Below are 24972 nucleotides of genomic sequence, written 5' to 3'. Positions count from 1 at the left end.
AGGCTCCTACCAATGCTTCAGCGTCTGCTACCACGCCGGAATGGGCTACTCAAATGTCGCAGTCTATGACGCAGTCCATAGATAACCTGACCTCCACATTACTCCAGGCTCTGCAGGGTCATGTCTCGGCTATGAGCGTTACCCAGCAAAGGGACAGCTCCACTCAGGGACAGGCCGTTTCTGGCACTCCCAGACGTAAGCGGACCCACAGGTCACGTTCATCTGCGTCATCCCATAGCACACGGTCATCCCCCTCTAGGGAGAGACACCGTAGTTCCAGGTCACCTAGACACCGTCCCCTACTAGGGACAGACAACGCAGATCTCCACAGCGATCCCCGACCACAGGAGACCTCCACCCCAGTCCGCCCACCAGGGAACGCCTCAGCGATACGCAGGATTCGAAAGGCATCTGTGACTCCGACTCAGACAACGAAATGGAGAGGTCTCTGGTCCCCGGTACCCCTAGCAATGCAGCGCTAGTTGAGGACATTATCTCTTCCATCCATCGGGTGCTGGACATTTCTGATCCACCCCCGGAAGCCCTAGAACACAAAATTTGCTTTGAAGGTGTTCTGAAACCGCCTAAGGTCTTCTCTAATCACCCGGAATTTCAGGCGATACTTACTAAGCAGTTTTCGCAGCCCGAGAAGAAATTCACCAATCGCAAATATTTGGAGGCAAGGTACCCTTTCCCACAGAAGGACACCAAGGAGTGGACAGATCCGCCCGAAGTGGACCCTCCAGTCTCTAGGCTAGCAGCACAGACCCTCCTGTCAGTGCCAGATAGCTCAACCCTTACAGACACAGCAGACCGGCAGGTAGAACGCATGGCTCGTTCAATTTTCGAAGCGGCAGGGGCCTCCCTGGCTCCCGCGTTCGCTTCAGTCTGGGCGGCCAAAGCCATTCTGGCTTGGGTCATAAATTTGCAGGATGGCCTCCAAGCTTCCAATCCTGAGCTGTCGGACCAAGCGGTTCAAATAGCAGTGGTAGCAGATTACATGCTTCATGCAGCTCTGCATTCCGCAAGAGGTGTAGCAGGAATAGCATCAAACGCCATCACAATCCGGCGTATCCTTTGGCTATGGGAATGGAAAGCGGAAGCGGCCTCGAAAAAGTCCCTCACACACCTCCCGTACCTCAGTGGGCGACTTTTCGGTGAAAAGTTGGACACAATGATATCCAATGCCACTGGGGGGAAGAGTACCTCTCTCCCTCAACTAAAACCTAAACGCACGTTCAAAAGGCGTAACCAAACACGATTCCGATTCTTTCGGAATTCTTCAGGCTGGTCCGTCTCGCGTCCATCACAAAATCGTAACCGCTCTCCACGCAGGGACAACCCACGGGCGGCGCAGAGGCCGGAAAGGACCTGGCAGCCGAAAGCAAAACACGATTCCGATCCTTTCGGAATTCTTCAGGCTGGTCCGTCTCGCGTCCAGCACAAAATCGTAACCGCTCTCCACGCAGGGACAACCCACGGGCGGCGCAGAGGCCGGAAAGGCAGCCGAAAGCAGGCCAGGCAAAGCCCAAAGGAGGAAAACCTCAGACTTTCTCCTCATCATGACTCACGAACTCCGGAAGACACCCCACCTGTAGGCGGACGACTTTTACTCTTTCAGCAAGTCTGGCTGCCTATTACAAAAAACAGGTGGGTCAGGGAAATAGTGTCTTCCGGATACAAGATAGAGTTCACTTCCAGCCCACCGAACCGGTTCTTCCTCTGTGTTCCCCCAAAGCCGCCAGACAAGGCTCGTGCCTTCCGCCACACGGTTTCCTCCCTCCTTCAAGCAGGAGTCATAGTACCGGTTCCCGCAACCGAGCGCTTCCGAGGGTTCTATTCCAATCTATTTGTAGTCCCCAAAAAAGGAGGCAGCGTACGGCCCATACTGGACCTGAAACAACTCAACAAATATGTACGGGTTCATAATTTCCGCATGGAGTCCCTTCGGTCCATCATTGCGGCCATGGAGCAGGGAGAATTTCTCGCCTCCATAGACATACAGGACGCATACCTGCACATACCGATTCCTCCCGCCCATCAGAGATTTCTCAGGTTCGCTATCGACCAGGATCACTACCAGTTCGTGGCTCTCCCGTTCGGACCTGCCACGGCTCCCAGGACGTTTACAAAAATCATGGCAGCCACCATGGACGTTCTACACTCCAGAGGCATAGTAGTCGTTCCATACCTGGACGACCTTCTTATCAAGGCTCCCACCTTCAAGGACTGCGAGGTCAGCGTTTCAATCACAATCAACACTCTGAGTCGCCTGGGCTGGTTAGTCAACTTGAAAAAGTCATCGACTACCCCGAGTCAGTCTCTGACATTCCTGGGGATGCTATTCGACACCTCCAGGGGTCTGGTGCTCCTTCCCAGGGACAAGGCACTGGCTCTCCGTCTGGGAGTTCACATACTCCTCCGCAATTCCCCCCGATCTCTCCGGTTTGCCATGAGAGTCCTCGGCAGGATGGCAGCAGCAATGGAGGCGGTACCATTTGCCCAGTTTCACCTCAGACCCCTTCATCTAGCCATCCTTTCTCCCTCGACAGGGAGTTCCGGCTAACATCGAAAACCAGAAGGTCCCTGCACTGGTGGCTCAAGCCAACCTCGCTTGCAAGGGGAAAATCCTTTCTCTCGGGTCAATGGAAGGTTCTGACCACCGACGCAAGCCTGACAGGTTGGGGAGCGGTGCACCTACATCACAGGGCACAAGGCAAGTGGTCAACACTGGAAGCGACCATGCCCATCAACATCCTGGAGATTCGGGCCATCTTCCTGTCACTGAGAGCCTTTCATCACTTGCTGGCAGCCTCTCATATCAGAATACAGTCAGACAATGCCACGGCGGTGGCATATGTGATTCACCAAGGCAGTACCCAGGTGATGAGGGAAGTGGCACATATCCTCCACTGAGCGGAAGACACGAGGTCGGTACTCTCTGCGGTCCACATTCCGGGTGTGGACAACTGGGAAGCCGACTTCCTCAGCAGACAAGGAATGGACTCGGGGGAGTGGTCTCTCCATCCTAAAATTTTTCACCAGATCTGCCGTCTCTGGGGGACCTCGGACGTGGACCTAATGGCATCCCATCTCAATGCCAAGGTCTCCAACTTCATGGCCAGGACACGCGATCTGCGGTCGCTCGGAGCAGATGCCCTGGTTCAGGACTGGACCCAGTTCCAGCTTCTGTACATCTTTCCACCCCTCCCTCTGATCTCCAGAGTCGTGAGGAAGATCAATCAAGAGGGAGTTCCAACCATCCTGATCGCGCCAGACTGGCCCAGACGTACATGGTGCGCCGACACTGTACAACTTACAGCAGACGCCCCCTGGCGTCTCCCCGACCGTCCGGATCTTCTGTCACAAGGCCCGTTCTACCACCAGAACTCAGGGGCTCTCAATTTGACGGCGTGGCCCTTGAGACCTGGGTTCTAACCCAGGCAGGGCTCTCACTGGACGTCATTAAGACCATGATCAGGGCACGGAAGCCAGCCTCCGCCAAGATTTATTACCGTACCTGGAGAGCTTTCTTTACCTGGTGCGAATCTCTCGGCCAGATTCCACTCCCTTATTCCCTCCCAAAGGTACTTGGTTTTCTTCAGTCGGGCCTGGACGTCAGGCTATCCCTAGGCTCACTTAGGAGCCAGGTGTCAGCGCTCTCAGTGCTTTACCAGAGGCGCGTTGCTAACAAGCTGCAAGTAAGGACTTTTCTCCAAGGAGCTTCCCGATTAGTTTCCCCCTTACAAACGTCCACTGGAAACGTGGGACCTCAACCTGGTCCTGACAGCATTGCAGGCACCACCTTTCGAACCCCTTAAGGAAGTCCCACTCCGCATTCTATCACAGAAGGTGTTTTTTCTGGTGGCAATCACCTCGCTACGCAGGGTGTCTGAATTGTCAGCACTCTCCTGCAGACGGCCCTTCCTAGCCTTTCACCAGGACAAGGTGGTTCTCCGTACAGTCCCATCCTTCCTTCCGAAGGTTGTGTCCAACTTCCACCTCAATGAGGAAATTTCACTGCCGTCCCTTTGCCCGGTTCCGGTTCATAGAGTGGAGAAGGCTCTGCATACGCTTGACCTCGTCAGGGCATTGCGTATATACGTATCTAGGACTGCGCCCTTCCGGAAGTCTGATTCCCTTTTCCTTCTTCCGGAAGGCGTTCGCAAGCGTCTGCCGGCTTCCAAAGCTACCGTTGCCAGGTGGATCAAGTCGACCATACAAGAGGCTTACCGCCTTAACAATTCTCCTCTTCCGGCCGGTATCACTGCACACTACGCGGGCGGTAGGGGCCTCCTGGGCTATTCGGCATCAGGCTTCGGCACAACAGGTGTGTAAGGCGGCCACTTGGACTAGCCTACACACGTTTACGAAACACTACAGAGTTCATACCCAGTCCTCAGTGGACACGAACCTGGGTAGACGGGTTCTGCAGGCGGCAGTGCCCCAAGTTTAGGGACCTGTCAGCACAATATTCGTCCATTGCTTCCCACCCAGGGACTGCTTTGGGACGTCCCATGGTTCTGTGTCCCTCAATGAGGCGACAGAGTAAAGGAGATTTTTGTGTACTCACCGTAAAATCTCTTTCTCTTAGCCTCTAATTGGGGGACACAGCTCCCACCCTGTTGCCCTTACGGGCCGTTGTTATGGCTGAGTTCTCATATTGTTCTTTGAGCTCGTACATAGTGGCCTTCTTACAGGCATGGTTATGTTGTTTCTGTTATGTTCCTCCTAATGCTTTTGCACAAAACTGGAGAAGGCTGACGCCGTCCGGGGGTGTATACTGCAGAGGAGGAGCCATAGTTAATCTTTTTCAGATTATGCATAGTGTCGCCTCCTAGTGGACAGCAGCATAACACCCATGGTTCTGTGTCCCCCAATTAGAGGCTAAGAGAAAGAGATTTTACGGTGAGTACACAAAAATCTCCTTTTCCTCTATATTTCCTCTAATATCTGGATCACAAGGTCTTATGGGTGGAGAACTATAAAGAGGAAATATAATTTTGCTGGTATTTGATGTTGGGATTTGCGCACATCATTACCAAAAACCTCTCTGTTGGGCGGTGGTGAAGGCATCTCACGTGGTGTGGCAACCCAATGGTGATCTTTAAAATTACCTATATCAGGAGAAATGTGCCAATATGATGCTTGGTGGGACGATTTGTGCATAGAATAATTTGCCATCACAGCAATGATGGAGAAAAAGAAGTGTTTAAAGGGGTACTGTGGTAAGAGGAAGTCATCACCTATCCCCAGTAGGGCTCCGTCTTGTGAGATTCCCACTGATGGTCAAGATGGGAGTCATGTAGTAGTTGTTACCTGTTTGATTGAGATGATGCCAAATTCAATCAGAATTTCTCCATTTTGACCATCAGGGACGGGGTGCTGGTGGTCGGACCCCGATTGTTCTAGAAATTATAGCCTATCCAGTGAATAGGTGATGACATTTATTTTTACCAGAAAACCCCTTTAATTATTTATTTACCTTTTTAGACGTGAACAAGGAGAAAACTAACCAGGATTCCCAGCTTTCTATGTGGATCATAATTACAAATGATGTAAATCACTGTTTTAAAACAGTTTTTCGGTAAAATGTCCCTGTTGGGAAAATTAAAACACTCCACTAGTCCCACCATGTTATCATATAATTTTAATGGGGTTTTGAGGCTTACTATATTGATGACCAATTCTTAGGATAGGTTATCAATGTCAGATAGAAGGGAGGTCGGACACCCGGCATCACCCACCAATCAGCTCCACTACACTGCATATGGAGCTTTGCTCTTCCGACGCCTTTCACTGTTTATATCCAGTCACTGCTGGTAATAGCTGATCCGAGGGGGGAGGACAGGGTGTTGGACTCCCAATTGATCTGATATTGATAATTAATCTTAAAGAGTAGCCATCATTTTCATTTTTTATTTGTCATAAATGAATAGTACACTTGAAAATAAGGAACTTTGTAATATATCTTATCATGGAAATCTGCTTTATTCTCCTCCTGGACTGATCTTTCTTTATTAATTCAAGGGTAAAATCTGTCTTCAGTGAATACTGTACAGATTTTACCATTACTCAGATAGGAGATGACAGTTGGGGCTCGTAAATTTCTAAGGAACTTGCAAAGGAATGTCTGTGTGTTCCGCTAGCTCCTCCCTAGAATGTCTGTGTTGGCCTCTAGCTCCTCCCCCCATAGACGTTTAAACGCACCTACTGTCATCTATCTCAGTAAAGGGAAAATCGGTCAACACCGAATACAGATTTACCCAGGAATTGAGAGTGAAATTTCAGTCCGGGAGGAGAAAGAAGCAGATTTACCTGATAAGATATATTACAGAGTCGCTTATTTTCATGAGTACTATTGATTTATGAAATAAAAATTTGTCACGACCGATACCCTTTAAGGATAGGACTTCAATATGAAAAGCCTGGAAAACCCTTTTAAAGGAACACTAAACATAGAAAATGCACAAAAAACTATATCCCAGCTATTCGTTTTTAGTTTTCTTTTTTTGTCTCATTTTACAGTTAAAACTGGGAAAATATATAAAGAAATCTCTGTGTCCCAGGTGATCTGCTGTGTCCTTGCTGGCCGCTGTCTGACTACAGCAGGAGCCTCTCCCCTCCTCTCTGCACTGTAAAAAAAAAAAAAAAAATCAACAGAAAATAACCCTATTGGTTTTTGAAGGATTTTCTCCAAGACCTATTTGTTTCAGGAATATTCAGAAAATTCTGTAAACAGTGAGATCCTGCTCACATGTGTCATTCCTTCCAGGTTTAGTGTTCCTTTATCTTTCTGTGTGTTCCTGACAATTCTGGATTTTGTCTACTTGGTTGTCACAGGTGTTTTTTTTTTTTTTTGCTTGTGTGTATGGTTTTATAATTGTGCCTTCGATCGGAGGGTACAAGACTGAAATTAGTAATGTGCCCTTCTCATCAAAAATGGCGCTCTGAGCTTGTGGCTTCACCTTTCAACACCATTTTACCGCACAGCTATCCACTGCATAAAAGCGCGCCCCTCCACCCCCCGTGCTTTAAAGGATGTCATTTGGCATCAGACGGGTTAAACATTAGCAAACTTACTTGACATTTTATGCAGATGTGTATTTAGATGTCAGGGTGTAAAATGATGTTTAGTGGTGACGCCGCTTCCCTTTTTATTCTGTCCTGATCACAGCGGGAAAACACCTGAACGCATTGGTGGTGGTAAAAACCCAAACTCCATAACATTGTAGTTATGGAGGCTTAAGATGTTCGCTACTAGTTTATTTTTATTTTTTTTAAAGGGGTTGTCCAGGATTCTGATCTTGATGATCGGATGAATGGAGGGTTCAACGCCTGACACCCCCACCCCCCCACTGATCAGCAGGTCCTGAATAAAAACAACCAGAAAAGCACAGCTGCAGTACCAAGAGCGGCCACTACTTGGTGTAAAGAGTCGTCCTGCTCTGGTCTGTACATGTACAATGGAAGGGGGTGTCGGGTGTTGGACCCCCTCACCGATTTGATATTGATAACCTGTTCTATGGATATCAAAGTCACAAACAACCCCTTTAAACTTTCCCACGTAGCAGTAAATTTAATCTCCTCTTTTGCTATGCAACCCTTTAATTGATGGGAGGGGGGACGGTGATCCAGACACCCAAGAGAGCTGCTGTTACACCTTAATTGGAGGTCTTAATAAAGTTGTCTGTTTATCCGAGGAGGCGGCAAGCTCCTGTGCTGCGACTCCTGTCCAGCCGCCTTCCACCCTTCCTGTCTCAACATGGAGATGCCACAAGGGTCGTGGAGCTGCAACGACTGCCGGACTGGAAAGAAGCTGCACCACAAGCAGATCGTGTGGGTTAAGCTGGGGAATTACAGGTAAGCGCTCGCCATGTTGTTCATCATGCTTGAGTCTATGGAAAGGTAGCGATGAAAATTTCTCAGGCGCTTCATTGGGGGGGGGATACGGGAACCATGGGACATGTTCCAGATCTCGCAACTCCTTAGCTGTCTCCTTTGATGCTCAGGCAATTCCATGGTCCCAGGTGATCTCAAAATCTAGACACAATCCCAGGAACATGTGTGTCCTATGGTTCCTGTGTCCCTCAATGAAGGCTACCAGAAAAGGATTTTATGATGAGTCCCAAAAATCCTTTTTCCACACTACTGAGCTCGCATCTGCTGTAAGCCATGCTGGTTCAGTGTCTGTGCAGAGCTTTGGGCCACAAGAACCACATCTACATCTTGTTTCCTTGTCAAATTGTTGACCTCTTCTGCCTTCCAGGTGGTGGCCTGCGGAGATCTGCAATCCAAAGTCTGTCCCCTTTAATATCCAAGGACTGAAACACGACATTGGAGACTTTCCAGTTTTCTTCTTTGGCTCAAATGATTACTACTGGGTGCACCAGGGTCGAGTCTTTCCCTATGTAGAAGGCGATAAAAGCTTTGCCGAGGGCCAGACCAGTATTAATAAAACTTTCAAGAAAGGTGAGCGCAAGGCTCGATGGACACGTCCGAGTTCACAGCACACAAGTCTCTCCTCTCCTCCGGTCATTTTACTTGTCATTATGTCTGTTTTGTCATCAGCTCTTGAAGAAGCTGCTAAGAGATTTCAGGAATTGAAGGCACAGCGAGAAAGTAAGGAAGCTCTGGAAATAGAGCGCAGCTCCAGGAAACCACCTCCTTACAAGCACATAAAGGTGCGAGTCTGCCGGTGTGAGCCTTATAATATAGTGGTTACCTCTCTAAGAGAGGTTTTCCAGACTATCAAAATTATACTTAATGCAAAATCACACACATGCAAGTGATTGTGGGGGTTGTGCCGGTTTTATTACCTAGCCGGTGTCCAACAGCAGCGTCCGGAGCTGAACTCTGATTGCAGCTGTTTGACACTGGCTGACGTCGGCTCCCCTGCAACGTGATCGTGGGGCACTGATAGTTTGCCAGGCTAGCTGGGGACCTGCTGAAGACCCCTATCCCGGCCATTTTGCTACTTTTTCATAGGAGACTTCAAGTCTTCACTATATACTGCAAAATTAGCAGGGTTCCGCTGCGCTGTGCTCCGTAGACCCGCCTCAGTACTGGAAACATACATGTGTCAATCACTGCCTTACTAATCCCCAACAATCAGCCGTGATCTGTAGGAATATCTGTCAGCGCCACCACAGGGTACATTGTGCTTTACACTGTGTCTTTCCTAATCTGTAGGAACCTTTTTAGTATATTTTATACCCAGTTTCGGTAATGGGGCAATGACTCCACAATTCAGATTCGGCCTTATTTTGTTTTTACATTTAATGTCTTTTCTACAGAACAATAAAGCGGTGGGGAAAGTTCAGATCCAGTTGGCCGATGTCTCTGAAATACCTCGTTGTAATTGTCGTCCCACTGATGAAGCCCCCTGTGGCCTGGACTCCCAATGCCTGAACCGTATGTTGCTCTACGAGTGTCACCCTCAAGTGTGCCCTGCTGGGGAGTACTGTCAGAACCAGAGCTTCACCAAACGTCTCTACCCTGAGACTGAGATCTTCCGTACGGACAGGAGAGGCTGGGGTCTCCGGTGCAGGAGAGATATCCGCAAGGTATTGTCCCGTTGGCTATGAAAACAAAGATTTGAAGCAATGTCTGGTTTATACATGACTTTTAAAGGCACTGTCCTCTATGACTTAAAGGGAAATCTGTCTGTACACTTTTTTCTATTTAATCTTAAAGCAGCATGATGTACAGTCATGGCCAAAAGTTTAGAGAATGACACAAATATTATATTTTCACATGATCTGCTGCCCTCTGGTTGTTATGTGTGTTTGTCAGATGTTTTTATCACATACAGAAATATAATTGCAATCATATTATGAGTAGCAAAAGGTTATATTGACAGTTAGAATGAGTTAATGCAGCAAGTCAATATTTGCAGTGTTGACCCTTCTTCTTCAGGACCTCAGTAATTCTCCCTGGCATTCTCTCAATCAACTTCTGGATCAAATCCTGACTGATAGCAGTCCATTCTTGCAAAATCAATGCTTTTATTTTGTCTGAATTTTAAGGTTTTTGTTTGTCCACCCGTCTCTTGATGATTGACCACAAGTTCTCAATGGGATTAAGATCTGGGGAGTTTCCAGGCCATGGTCCCAAAATCTCTATGTTTTGTTCCCTGAGCCATTTAGTTATCACCTTTGCTTTATGGCAAGGTGCTCCATCATGTTGAAAAAGGCATTGTTGAGCTCCAAACTGCTCTTGGACGGTTGGGAGAAGTTGCTCTTGGAGGACATTCTGGTACCATTCTTTATTCATGGCTGTGTTTTTAGGCAAGACTGAGAGAGAGCCCATTCCCTTGGCTGAGAAGCCACCCCACACATGAATGGTTTCAGGATGCTTGACAGTTGGCATGAGACAAGACTGGTGGTAGCGCTCACCTGGTCTTCTCCGAATAAGCCGTTTTCCAGATGTCCCAAACAATCGAAAAGGGGATTCATCAGAGAAAATGACTTTACCCCAATCCTCAGCAGTCCACTCCCTGTACCTCTTGCAGAATATCAGTCTGTCCACGATGTTTTTTCTGGAGAGAAGTGGCTTCTTTGCTGCCCTCCTTGAGACCAGGCCTTGCTCCAAGAGTCTCCGCCTCACAGTGCGTGCAGATGCACTCACACCTGCCTGCTGCCATTCCTGAGCAAGCTCTGCACTGCTGGTAGCCCGATCCCGCAGCTGAAACACTTTTAAGAGACGGTCCTGGCGCTTGCTGGTCTTTCTTGGGCGCCCTGGAGCCTTTTTGGCAACACGGGAACCTCTCGCCTTGAAGTTCTTGATGATGCGATAGATTGTTGACTGAGGTGCAATCTTTCTAGCTGCGATACGCTTCCCTGTTAGGCCATTTTTGTGCAGTGCAATAATGACTGCACGTGTTTCTTTAGAGATAACCATGGTTAACAGAAGAGAAACAATGATGCCAAGCACCAGCCTCCTTGTAAAGTGTCCAGTGGTGTCATTCTTACTTAATCATGACAGATTGATCTCCAGCCCTCTCCTCATCAACACCCACACCTGTGTTAATGGAGCAATCACTGAAACGATGTTAGCTGGTCCTTTTAAGGCAGGGCTGCAATGATGTTGAAATGTGTTTTGGGGGATAAAGTTAATTTTCTAGGCAAATATTGACTTTGCAAGTAATTGCTGTTAAGCTGATCACTCTTTATAACATTCTGGAGTATATGCAAATTGCCATTAGAAAAAATGAAGCAGTAGACTTTGTAAAAATTAATATTTGTGTCATTCTCTAAACTTTTGGCCGTGACTGTAGAGGCAGAGACCCTGATTCCAGATGCATCGTTGTTGTTTTAATAAAATCAGTGTTTTATCAACAGGAGATTACACAGTACACAGAAAGCTGCCAATCAGTGGTGTGGGCGGGGTATAACCCCTCCCCCACCACTGGCAGCTTTCTGTGTACACTGTGCATTGACACAAATGCTGCCAATCAGCGAAGTGGGTGTGGTTGGACCAGGAGGCATGAGACATCTAGTCTTGTTGTGATAATCTCCTGCTGATAAACCCCTGATTTTATTGAAACAACATACTGCAGTCTAGTAAGTGACAGATCTCTGGAATCAGGCTATCTGCCCCTACATCATTCTGGACTCGGCTTACATAACAAAAGCCTGCCAACAGATTCCCCTTTGAGGGCTTACGTGGCGTCTGAGCTCTTAGACCGTAACAATTTTTGATGATTTCCAGTATCTGTAAACATGAATATTTCATTAACTTTTAAGTGGTATCTTTGCATAGAAGACAACACCGGTAGCTTATCTTTGCTGTTTACAGTTTGGATATCCTAGGATGTTGAGTAGGGACAGATTACGTTGTGAGGGGCTCATTGCATTATTCTTTAGGGTGCCAATCTCCATGGCTAGAAGGCATCAGCCAGGGACTACTAGCGATGATACAGGACATTTTATTCATTATGCTGGTGAACTAGCTGAATGCTTGGTCCTCCCTCTATCACGTCTCTCACTTTTTCTCCTTTAGTTCACACGTTTTTGATTGCAATCACGTATTTTTAATCACAATTAATAAACATTTTAAGGGAGATTTAGCTTTGGAAAGACTTGTTTTCCCATAATATGCTGCACTTAAAGAGAATCTGTCACCACGTTTTTGCTATCTCATCTGACAGCATCATAATATAGGAAAAGAGTCCCGGATTCCAGCGATGTATCCCTTAGTTTACTGGGTGCAGCAGTTGTTATACAATCAGAGTTATTAAAAGTAGCAGAGTTCAGAAAGCTGCCCTCGCCCACACCAGGCTCTCTGTATACATTGTTTATTGCTGGAGGCAGATTTTGACTAGGATACATAAGACGCCTAGTCTGACAGTGATGATCTCTGGCTGATAAAACACTCATTGTATTGAAACAACAGCACACAGCCTAGTAAATGATATATCGCTGGAATCAGGGTCTATGCCCCTACATCATGCTGCCCTCAGATTGCTTAAAAAAACCTGCTGATATATTCCCTTTACGTGTAAGCTTCAAAGATGCAAATATCATTTTCAAATTTTTATATTTTATTTATTTATTTTAATCTCTGCATTTTGAGAGCCAAAGGTTTTCTTGTTGTTTTTATATACTTTATTCTGCTTGTGTTTATAATTATGAAATTTTGAGAGATCAGTTTGTGAAGATAACTATTAAGCGTTCTTTTTAAAGCATTTTTCTTTTATTAAGGGGTAAAAAGTCTTTTTTTTGCTTCTGACTTTATTAAACTTTTTGTGTTTTTTTATTTTTTTTATTTGGCACTATTAAGGGGCCATGATCCTGCAGTCATTCGACCACTTCTGTATTACACTGTAATACTTTTGTAAGTGCTGGGCCTAACAGGCGAACACCGGGGGTAACTCCCACCTATCATAGCAAGCAGCAGGCACCCTGTGATCATGTCATGGGGGCAGGGTCGGACTGGGGTGTCTGGGGCCCACCAGGGGAATGAACTCTAGGGGCCCACCCTACAGTTATATGCAATTATCTGTCAGTCGTTATCCCCATTATAGTGGAGCCTTGGCTGTAAAACACAGACAGCTCCTGCACATCTACTGTGCGCCCTCATAACTGGGATGTATAATTACAGTAGCTTACATTAATGGAGTTCTTTGGAACAAGTTATCACCGATCCATGGGCTCCACAGGATAGGTGATCGCTTAGGTCCGACCATTAGAAACTGCACCGATTGGAAGAATGAGGAAGTTTTATCCCTGATAAGGACACTTATCCCCATTTTAAAATGGAGCGGCAGGTGGGATGTCTGACCGAAGCTCCATTCATTCTCTTTGGAGCTTTTATAAAAAAGCAAGTGCAGCCACTGAGGGAATGAATGGATCAGTGATCAAGTCAGACATGCCACTCCAGTCTAATGGGGATAAAAGCTCCACATTCTGCCGATTGGGTCCACATAGTCCGCCATACAATATTATGGGCGACCACATAGCTCGCCATACAGTATTATGGGAAACCACACAGTCCGCTATACAATATTATGGGAAACCACATAGTCCGCCATACATTACTATGGGAAACCACATAGTCCGCCATACAGTGTTATGGGCACCTCATAGTCCGCCATACAGTATTATGCGCACCACATAATCCACCATACAGTATTATGGGAAACCACATAGTCCGCCATACAATATTATGGGAAACCACATAGTCCGCCATACAATATTATGAGCACCCACATAGTCCGCCATACAGTGTTATGAGCACCTCATAGTCCGCCATACAGTATTATGGCCTCCACATAGTCCGCCATACAGTATTATGGGCAACCACATAGTCCGCCATACAGTATTATGGGCAAACACAAAGTCCGCCATACAGTATTATGGGCAAACACATAGTCCGCCATACAGTACTATGAGCCCCCACATAATCCACCATACAGTAATATGGGAAACCACATAGTCCGCCATACAGTATTATGAGCACCCACATAGTCCGCCAGACATTATTATGAGCACCCACATAGTTCACCATACAGTATTATGAGCACCCACATAGTCTGCCATACAGTATTATGGGAAACCACATAGTCTTCCATACAGTATTATGAGCACCCACATAGTCCGCCATTCAGTATTATGGGCACCCCATAGTCCACCATACAGTATTATGGGCAACCACATAGTCCGCCATACAGTATTATGGGCACCTCATAGTCCGCCATAGAGTATTACGGGCCCCATAAAATGCTCCTCCATACAGTATTATGGGGCACCTGCTCCTTCATACAGTATTATGGGACCCCGGCTCCTCCATGCAGCACATTATGGCCCCCTGCTCCTCATTGTAGCACATTATGGCCCCCCTGCTCCTCCATGCAGCACATTATGGCCTCCCCTGCTCCTCCATGCAGCATACTATGGCCTCCCCTGCTCCTCCATGCAGCATACTATGGCCTCCCCTGCTCCTCCATGCAGCACATTATGGCCTCCCCTGCTCCTCCAAGCAGCATACTATGGCCTCCTCTGCTCCTCCATGCAGCACATTATGAGCCCCCGGCCCCCCTGCTCCTCCATGCAGCACATTATGGGCCCCCGGCTCCCCCTGCTCCTCCATGCAGCATACTATGGCCTCCCCTGCTCCTCCATGCAGCACATTATTGGCCCCCCTGCTCCTCCATGCAACATATTATGGCCTCCCCTGCTCCTCCATGCAGCATATTATGACCCCCCTGCTCCTCCATGCAGCACATTATGGCCTCCCCTGCTCATCTATGCAGCACATTATGGCCCCCCCTGCGCCTCAATCCTCCATGCAGCATACTATGGCCCCCCTGCACCTCCATGCAGCACATTATGGCCTCTCCTGCTCCTCCATGCAGCACATTATGGCCTCCCCTGCTCCTCCATGCAGCACATTATGGGCCCCCGGCCCCCCCTGCTCCTCCATGCAGCATACTATGGCCCCCCTGCTCCTCCATGCAGCACATTATGGCCTCCCCTACTCCTCCATGCAGCATACTATGGCCTCCCCTGCTCCTCCATGCAGCACATTATGGCCTCTCCTGCTCCTCCATGCAGCACATTATGGGCCCCCTGCTCCTCCATGCAGCATACTATGGCCCCCCTGCTCCTCTATGCAGCACATTATGGCCTCCTCTGCTCCTCCATGCAGTACATTATGGCCTCCCCTGCTCCTCCATGCAGCACATTATGGCCTCTCCTGCTCCTCCATGCAGCACATTATGGGTCCCCGGCCCCCCCTGCTCCTCCATGCAGCATACTATGGCACCCCTGCTCCTCTATGCAGCACATTATGGCCTCTCCTGCTCCTCCATGCAGCATATTATGACCCCCCCTGCTCCTCCATGCAGCACATTATGGCCTCCCGTGCACCTCCATGCAGCACATTATGGCCTCTCCTGCTCCTCCATGCAGCACATTATGGGCCCCCTGCTCCTCCATGCAGTATACTATGGCCCCCCTGCTCCTCTGTGCAGTGCATTATGGCCTCCTCTGCTCCTCCATGCAGTACATTATGGCCTCCCCTGCTCCTCCATGCAGCACATTATGGCCTCTCCTGCTCCTCCATGCAGCACATTATGGCCCCGCTGCTCCTCCATGCAGTACATTATGGCCTTACCTGCTCCTCTATGCAGCACATTATGGCCCCTCTGCTCATCCATGCAGTACATTATGGCCTCCCCTCCTCGATGCAGCACATTATGGCCTCCCCTGCTCCTTCATGCAGCACATTATGGGCCCCCGGCCCCCCTGCTCCTCCATGCAGCATACTATGGCCCCCCTGCTCCTCTATGCAGCACATTATGGCCTCCCCTGCTCCTTCATGCAGCACATTATTGGCCCCCAGCCCTCCTTGCTCTTCCATGCAGCATACTATGGCCTCCCATGCTCCACCATGCAGCTCATTATGAGCCCCCAGCCCCCCCTGGTCCTCCATGCAGCACATTATGGCCCCGCTGCTCCTTCATGCAGTACATTATGGCCTTACCTGCTCCTCCATGCAGCATATTATGGCCCCCCGCTCATCCATTTAACACATTATGGCCCCCCCGCTCATCCATTTAACACATTATGGCCTCCCCTGCTCCTCCTTGCAGCACATTATGGCCCCGCTGCTCCTCCATGCAGCACATTATGTCCCCGCTGCTCCTTCATGCAGTACATTATGGCCTCCCCTGCTCCTACATGCAGCACATTATGGCCCCGCTGCTCCTCCATGCAGCACATTATGGGCACCCGACCCCCCTGCTCCTCCATGCAGCATACTATGGCCCCCCCCTGCTCCTCCATGCAGCACATTATTGGCCCCCCTGCTCCTCCATGCAGCACATTATGGGCCCCCAGCCCCCCCTGCTCCTCCATGCAGCATACTATGGCCCCCCCTGCTCCTCCATGCAGCACATTATTGGCCCCCCTGCTCCTCCATGCAGCACATTATGGGCCCCCAGCCCCCCCTGCTCCTCCATGAAGCATACTATGGCCCCCACATGCAGCATACTATGGGCCCCCCTGCTCCTCTATGCAGCACATTATGGGCCCCCAGCTCCCCCTGCTCCTCCATGCAGCATACTATGGGCCCCCACTGCAGCATACTATGGCCCCCACATGCAGCATACTATGGACCCCCCCTGCAGCTCGTTATGGGGCCCATGTAATGCTGCATACATGAAAAAAAAAGATCAAGTACTCACCTCTCCCGTTCCCACCGCAGGTCCTGTACCCTCAGTGTCTCTCCCAACTCTGCAACGCTCAGGACAGAGAGGCTGAGCGCGCAGTGATGACGTCATAGCTCCCTCTGCCATGAGACGTTGCAGAGACAGAGGGCACTGAAGACACTGCAGCTGCCGGAACGAGGAGAAGTGAGTATTAGAGAGGGGGCCAATGCCAGCGCTGGTGCCGGGGGGGGGGGCAACTCACTGACCCCATGCTGTCTGTCCCACTCCCCGTTCGCCCAGGGCCCCCAGCGCCTACCTGGTTCGTCGAGTGGTGGTGCCGGCAGCCCTTGTCCTAGCGGTGGGTCAGGACAGCGTGCATGTGCCCACGCGCCTCGGCCTCCTTCAGTTTTAAAGGGCCGGCGTCCTTAAATTTTTTTTCTCCTACGCCTCATTGGGGGACACAGAGACAGTGGGTGTTATGCTGCTGCCACTAGGAGGACACTAAGTAAACCAGAAAAAAAGCTAGCTCCTCCCCTGCAGTATACACCCTCTCGCTGGCTGGGATTTCTCCAGTTCTTTGCTTAGTGTCTGTAGGAGGCACTTGGGTCTGGTTTCAGACCCCACCGTTTTTATTTTACTTTTGAATTTTCTGTAAATTTGTATTTTTTAATTAACGGAGTGAAGGGGGCGACGGTTCCTTTCTACGGAACGCTCTCCCCCGAACCAACAACAGGCAAGCACGTGGAGTAACCCTTCACGTACACTTTCCTGCGACGAATGGGGCTGATTCCTCTGACGATGGTACCCTTATGGTCGGTACTCCACGGATACGAGGGCTAGCGCAAAAGGAACGAAGCACAGGAGTGCATGGAGAAAGACTTGAGCAGCGCTTTCCGATGCCCTGAATCAGCCCCACAGCTCTCCATCCCCCTACCACAGGGTGGATCGATTGAGCAATACCCCTTTAAGACCTCCTCCAGCTCTGCGGCCTCGATTGAGACCCTGCAGCTGGAAGAACGCGGAGCGCGACCTGCCTGAGCTCAGGAGTTGAGGTATGGGGTCGGGTCCTTACCCCCGGGAGAAGTGCTGACTTGGCGTCAGCGGCGGTGCATCGGCGCCCCATCGCGGCCCCTCCCCGCTCTCGGCGCTCGGGTAGGCCAGAAATTTAGCCCCCGGCTTTTCCGGCCTACTAGGCCGCAATTTGAATGGCGCCGCCCACTAGCGCCGCCCCCTCCCCACCCCCGACGCCTACCATGGGTAGGCAAAAATTTAGTCCCCGGCCTTTCCGGCCTACTAGGCCGCAATTTGACTAGCGCCGCCCACGCTAATGTCGCCGCCCCCTTCTCTTGGTGCCTCTCACCACTTACGAGACGCGCAATTCTAATCTCGGGGGCCATGTCCTTTTCCATCAGCGGCCGTTAACCCCTTCAGGAGCGATAGGCCTGCTCTGGACAGCCGGATACCGGGTGACACCACAGGACCACCGCTATTCCTCCCGGGGGACACAGCACAGGACCGTGGGTAAGCTGCATCTTCCCTCAGATTAAAGCTTAACCCCTTCCCGGCACATTCTCTGCAGCTGCAGACAGACTTTGCCGTTAACCCTTTCAGGAGCGCTATGCCTCAATCTAAGGAGGCTAAACAGGCGGTTAATAAGCACACTGCATTTTTATACCGTGTGCACCATTTGCAAGTCTGCATTACCCAGTAGACAGACTAATCCGTTATACACGGACTGTGACCCGGCCTGCGCTCCAACGCCCCTCGCCGCGCTTCTGACGGGCCTCCTGCGCTTAGTACCCCTGAGCGGGCTGCGTCCCTCTCACGGTCGGTGAAGTCTCTGACCCAGGCTATAGTCTCCCTCCGGGAGGACTCTTTAAGTCAGAACCACCAGCAGGGGCCATTTTCGTTCAAGGGATGGTCAGGTCTCTGGAAAGCTGACCCATGACGCGTCCCCTAGTCACGTTCGCACCTCAGCATCGGCGCCTCCTGTCTCTCGCTCGCCTTTTTCTGAGGTTCACAGCGAGCACGACTCTGAATTTGAATCTGACTCGTCAGCCCCTCAGAATCCCCTGTTGTGAGTTCATTTTTCCCTTCACCATTGAGGTCTGATGAACTCCCTCCTCTAGTGAAGGAAGGTAGTGAGACTGATTACCAAACACCTGGGCAGCTAGATGATGACTGGGTGGCTGGAATTGAGGACTTGATATAAGGCTGCCTACGCCCTTCTTCCTGGCTGGTGACTTTCCTGCTGGATTCTTGGAGACCAGTCTGCTTCCTGCATCTCAAAGCTAAGTTTTTCTGCTCTGCTTTGTACTCTTCAGTTTTGTTTTTGTTTTGCCTTGTTTTTTGGGAGTTCTGCCATCCCCGGCCGGGGATGAGCTGAATTCCATTTTTGTCTCTGATCTGTTGATCTTTTGCTCTGTCTTCAGAATATACCTGAGTGCTGATATAGTCTTTTGAAGCCTAGCGACTTCAGGGCCTGTTTTTCCTATCAGTCGGTTGGCTCATTTTGATAGGGTTTTTGCGGATGGCAGACAGCAGCTTTCCTATCCTGTCCTATGTAGTTAGCTTGGGCCCCATCATTTGCTCAACCTATCTTTCTATCTGTGTTAGTGTTTTCATCTTGCTTCACAGTCATTATATGTTGGGGGCTGCCTATTGCTTTGGGGTCTGCTCTGGGGCAGTTTAGTTTTTCCCCTTTCTGTCCTTAGGCTATATAGTTCTCCGGCTGTGATCGAGGGGTCTAGGGCACCGTAGGAACCCCCCACGGCTACTGCTAGTTGTTGTGGATAGGTTCAGGGGTCTGCAATCCGATAGCTGCCAACCTCTGTGGTTTTTCTGGACTTAGCTGGTATTTTGATTTTTCCTCCTTCGGTGACTCATCACAACAATCCCCCATCTGATCAGGAGTCGCTTGATTCTCTTATAGAATCAGTCAACAGGATTCTGAAGTTGGATGAGGAAAATATTCCGCTCCAGCACACGCTATCTCATTAAGAAAACCAAGCGTGTGCGTAGGTTGTTTACCAGCCGTCCAGAAACATAGGGACCGGCCACATAAATGGTTCTCAGGGCAACAGTCTACTCAGGCTAAATACCCTATTGATACAGACCTAATGAAGGATTGGTTACAGTCCCCTTCGGTGGACCCTCCTGTATCGCGTCTTGCTTCTAAAACGCTCCTATCTATTTCTGAGGGTTCCTCAGTCAGGAACTCCTCCGATCGTCAAATTGACTATCTTGCCTTCTTTCGAGGCAATTTGGGTCTCTAACGCAATGACCGCTTGGGCAGAAGTCTTAATTACTTCCCTCCAGGGCACCATTCTTCCTCCGGAGGCAACCACTGTCGCCAGGCAGATAATTCACGTAGCGGACTTTGTAGTAGACGATTCTGGTGATGCCGCCAACTGCGTGGCTCAAACTACCGCTAATTCGACCTCCATTGCAAGAGCCCTATGGCTCCGCGGCTGGCGGGCGGATGCCACACCTAAAAGAGCATTGTCTCCTCTCCTTTCAAACAGGTCGTCCTTTTGAGGAGAAACTGGACTAGCTCTTTTCTGTTACTACCGGAGGGAAAAGTAAATTCCTTCCTCAACACAAGGGCTGTTCGGCCATTTCGCAACCAACAGCCGACGCGTCTTCGATCTTCTCGCAACAATTCCGGTTGGTCCTCCTCTTTCTCTTCCAGATCAGGTCGGTCCCCGCGAGGAGACAGAGGCTCCCAGGTCTCATACAGACCTAACCGCTCTTGGAAACCCAGGTCTAGGGCTTCTGGATCTAGGGGAGCCAGATCTCATAGATCTACCCAATGACTTGTTGCGGTTTCCGGCAGGCACCGACAAAGTTGGCGGCCGCCTACTTTCCTTCAGCCACACTTGCCTCATAGTTGCCCACGACAAGTGGGTCAGGTAGTTGGTGTCCTCCGGATACAAGATAGAAGTTTCTCCCCTCCAACTCGGTTTTTCCATTCCTATCCTCCAAGGAAAAGACAAGAGCCTTCCTTCCGGCTGTTCAGGCTCTGATAAGGGACAGAGTCATCATTCCGGGCCATCATCACGAGAGGTTCATGGGTTTTTATTCAAACTTTTTTTTGTGGTTCCCAAAAATGACGGGACGATCCGACCCATTCTGGATCCCAAACTGTTAAATTAGTTTGTCAAAGTACGGCGACTCCGAATGGAATCCCTCCGGTCAGTTGTCACTTCCATGGCAAAAGGAAAAGTTCCTAGCATCCATCGACATCAGGGACGCTTACTTTCACATTCCAGATCTGCCCGTCTCACCAGCAGTTCCTGCGTTTTTTGCAATTCACGAGCAACACTTCCAGTTCTGTTATGATTGAGTCACCGTAGGAGGCAAAAACAGAAATGCTAGCTAAGTCCTGAAAACCAGAGAAGTTGGCAACTATCAGATTGCAGACCCCTGAACCTATCAACACAACTAGCAGTAGCCGTGGGGGGTTCCTACGATGACCTAGACCCCTCGATCACAGCCGGAGAGATACATAGGCCTAAAGAAGGAAAGGGGAAATCTAACTGCCCCAGAGCAGACCCCAAAGCAATAGGCAGCCCCCCTCACTGACACCCTGAAGGACTCAAAATTATATATACGCACGTACCTATATAGTGTACTGACTGCAGCACGTACCTATCTAGTGCAGTCAGTACACTATATAGGTACGTGCGTATATATAATTGAGTCCTTCAGGGTGTCAGTGATCATCAAATCTTGTATTACAATTTTTTGCTATAAGCTGTTATTGGTATACGGCATATTTTCAATTTTTGCATATACTTGTACCCAAGATTATCCATATTGTATATACTTTGTTTGATTTATTTAAAATTTTGTAATTTTTTATTTTCAGTACATTGACGAAGGTCGTTGTGACCGAAACGTTTACTGTATGTACTGTATCTTATTAAAAACACTCCCTTTTCACCTGCAATCATTCACGTGTGTGTGCCAAGTTCTTCTATACTGGCAGATTTTCTCAGTCGCCAAGGCATCGCCTCGGGAGAGTGGTCCCTTCATCCGGAAGTCTTTCTGCAGATTTGTCATTGTTGGGGGACTCGGGATGTGGATCTCATGGCCTCAAGACTAAACAACAAGGTTCCTTGGTTCCTTGCACGATCACGCGATCCCTGCGCCATCGGAGTGGGCGCCCTAGTTGTGTGATGGCACCGGTTCCCGTACATCTCCCCCCCCCCCCTCTTTCCTTGCTTCCGAGGGTCATTAAGAAGATCAGAGCAGAGGTAGTACCAGTGATCCTAGTTGCACCAGATTGGCCGCGCCGAGCATGGTATGCAGAACTAATACAACTGGTCGCCGACGTCTCCTGGCGACTTCCAGATCGCATGGATCTACTTTCGCAGGGCCCGAGTTTCCACCAGAACTCCGAGGTCCTGTCTTTGACGGTGTGGCCGTTGAATCCTGGTTTTTACCACAGGCTCAGTTCTCTCACGACGTGATTTCCACCATGATTAGTGCTAGGAAGCCTGTGTCCATGCGCATCTAACACCGCACCTGGCAAAACCTTCTTTTCGCGATGCAAGGATCATGGTCGATCACCTCTCGTGTTTTTTTCATTCCGGCCATATTGGAATTCCTTCAGTCTGAATTAAAATCAAGCCACGCGCTTAGCTCACTCAAGGGCCAAAGTTCCACCTTGTCAGTACTTTTCCAATGCATAATTGCCACCAAACTTCAGGTCAAGTCGCTTATTCTGGGAGTTTCCCATGTGGCGCCTCCTTATAGAAGGCCATTGGAATCATGGGACCTTAACCTGGTTCTTGGGGCCTTACAGGAGGCTCCTTTCGAACCACTGCAGGACGTGTCACTGTCCGTCCTCTCTTGGAAGGTGGTCTTCTACTGGCAATTACGTCAATCAGACGAGTTTCGGAATTGGCAACCCTGTCCTGCCGTTCTCCGTTCCTGAATTTTCATCAGGAAAAGGTAGTTCTCAGGACGTCCCTGTCATTCCTGCCCGCCTTCCCTTTTGTCCGGTGCCAGTCCATCACATTCAGAAAGCCCTCCACACCCTGGATGTGGTTAGGGCGATGAGACGGTATATCTCGCGGACAGCTCCCTTCCATAAGTCAAATGCCCTGTTCATGCTTCCTGAGGGGCATAGGAAGGGTCTAGCCACGTCAAAACCACGTTAGCCAAGTGGATTCGCTTGGCGATTCATGAATCCTACTCTGTCAGGAACACGCCTGTCCCAGCGGATTAAGGCGCACTCTACCCAGTCAGTGGGCGCCTCTTCGGCCATTCGGCACCAGGCCTCGACAGAACAGGCCTGCAAGGCTGCGACTTGGTCCAGTCTGCATACTTTTTACAAAACATTACCAAATTCATTCTCAGGCCTGTCCACAAGGCTGCGACTTGGTCCAGCCTGCATACCTTTACAAACATTGGTTAATTCATTCTCAGGCCTCTGTGGATGCAGCTCTCAGCAGACGCAGCCGGCAATCGGCACTACCTCAGTGGTACATGGGGTATTAGCAGATGTATGCTCCCCACCCAGGGACTGCTTTAGGACGTCCCACTGTCTCTGTGTCCCCCAATGAGGGGTAGGAGAAATAGGAATTTTTGTGTACTCACCGTAAAATCCTTTTCTCTGAGCCAATCATTGGGGGACACAGCACCCACCCTGTTTAGCCTATTGGCTCACTGTAGCATTCTTAGGCTTTGACTTAGTTATGGTTATTGTTGACTGTTTATGCTCCTACTGCTTTTTTCACCGAACTGGAGAAATCCCAGCCAGCGAGAAGGTGTATACTGCAGGGGAGGAGCTAACTTTTTTTCTGGTTTACTTAGTGTCCTCCTAGTGACAGCAGCATAACACCCACTGTCTCTGTGTCCCCCAATGATTGGCACAGAGAAAAGGATTTTACGGTAAGTACACAAAAATCCCTATTTTTTTCTTCTTCCTCCTCTCTGGGGCCCAGGGGCCTACCGGGCATTTCGGTATCCCAGTTGGCCAGTCCGACCCTGCATGGGGGTCACTTAGATGCTTGCAACAGCCGCGATGTTCTGCAGCCATTGCAGTGCCTCCTCCAGCCTTTTACCGTACATTTATGGTTACTTGGCACCTATGCCTCAGGGTGATCAGAGATTCACTACCATCTTCTTACCTGTCCATAGGGCGAATTTGTCAATGAGTACGTTGGGGAGCTGATCGATGAGGAGGAGTGCAGATCACGCCTGAAACGTGCCCACGAAAACGGAATCACCAACTTCTACTTGTTGACAGTCACAAAGGTAAGATCATGTTTACCTCTGGGAAAACAGCCTGTCTTGGGGGGAAAAAAAAATGCTTAAAATTTGCTATTGGAGTTGCATAGATGTTCTTTATGGATATGTGCCTATATAAGTGATAGTACTGCCAGTCATGCACGCGGAGAGCCTTTTGTCTGTTTGTAGCTGTTCCTTCTTAGGCGGGGGGGTCACATTTGCAACTGCAATACGAGAAACTCGACTAAGTACCCAGCACTGCCGCCGGCACACGGGACCGGAGCATTCAGCTGCACAGAAATACATGCAGCCACACACTCCAGTCCCGAGTGCCGGAGGCAGTGCCGGGTATTGAGGCAAGAGACTCGCGAGAGTTTCTCGCATTGCAGTTGCAAATGTGACCTCCCCCCGCCTTAACATATTTATCGTAACAACTTAATTTCAGGATCGCATCATCGATGCCGGACCTAAAGGGAATTACTCACGATTCATGAACCACAGCTGTAACCCAAACTGTGAAACACAGAAGTGGACGGTAAACGGGGACGTCAGAGTTGGGCTGTTTGCCGTTCGTGACATACCTCAAGGTACAACACACAACACTCTCCTCTTTCTGCTTTTTTAGACTTGATTCATATTGATCCAATAGGTGTAAAACGTTCACTTTATAGACCCTAAAGGGAACCTGTCACCATGTTTGCCCCGTATGATATACGGCCACCACCTTTCAGCCCTCCTATACAGCTTACTAATATGACGTATATCTGCTGCCAATCCGGCCTGCAACAAAAGAAAAACACCTTTTATTACACTCACCTGCGGGGAAGTCCGGTTCGAGGAATGTCGCTGGTCTTGGTCCGGCGCCTCCCTTATTCCTTCGATGCTGGCCTCCTTCTTGCTTCATGTGGATGATAGAGCAGATTATAACAAGAACTGCACAGGCTAAGGGTATGTTCACACTGTTTTTTTATTCTCCAGTAGTCAAAATTTACGAGGTTTTCAAAAAGGAATTGCTTCAAGAAAATGCTCAATTTTTTTTTTCTTTTTTTGTTAGCGTTTCTTGAAGTGTTTTTTTGGCG

The 24972-nt window shown here is 49.3% G+C and overlaps 1 protein-coding gene across 7 annotated transcripts in view; it reads left to right on the top strand.

Moving 5' to 3' along the window:
* NSD3 (nuclear receptor binding SET domain protein 3) overlaps window positions 1-24972 on the top strand; it is a 154574-nt gene that overhangs the window by 113155 nt on the left and 16447 nt on the right. For 4 of the 7 annotated variants that reach the window (XM_073588828.1, XM_073588830.1, XM_073588833.1 and 1 more), the window contains 6 exons: window positions 7704-7863; window positions 8270-8472; window positions 8572-8684; window positions 9297-9566; window positions 23804-23920; window positions 24339-24480. In XM_073588828.1, the coding sequence (XP_073444929.1) occupies window positions 7704-7863; window positions 8270-8472; window positions 8572-8684; window positions 9297-9566; window positions 23804-23920; window positions 24339-24480 (1005 nt within the window). The remainder of the gene's footprint in view (window positions 1-7703; window positions 7864-8269; window positions 8473-8571; window positions 8685-9296; window positions 9567-23803; window positions 23921-24338; window positions 24481-24972) is intronic. The other 3 variants (XM_073588829.1, XM_073588834.1, XM_073588832.1) reach the window with 1 other exon arrangement.

Source organism: Dendrobates tinctorius, unplaced genomic scaffold (assembly GCF_039654945.1).
Source record: "Dendrobates tinctorius isolate UK_male_01 unplaced genomic scaffold, ASM3965494v1 ptg000104l, whole genome shotgun sequence".
Classification (NCBI taxonomy): domain Eukaryota; kingdom Metazoa; phylum Chordata; class Amphibia; order Anura; family Dendrobatidae; genus Dendrobates; species Dendrobates tinctorius.
Note: the sequence above shows the minus strand (reverse complement) of the source record. Positions and strands in the feature narration are given on the sequence as shown.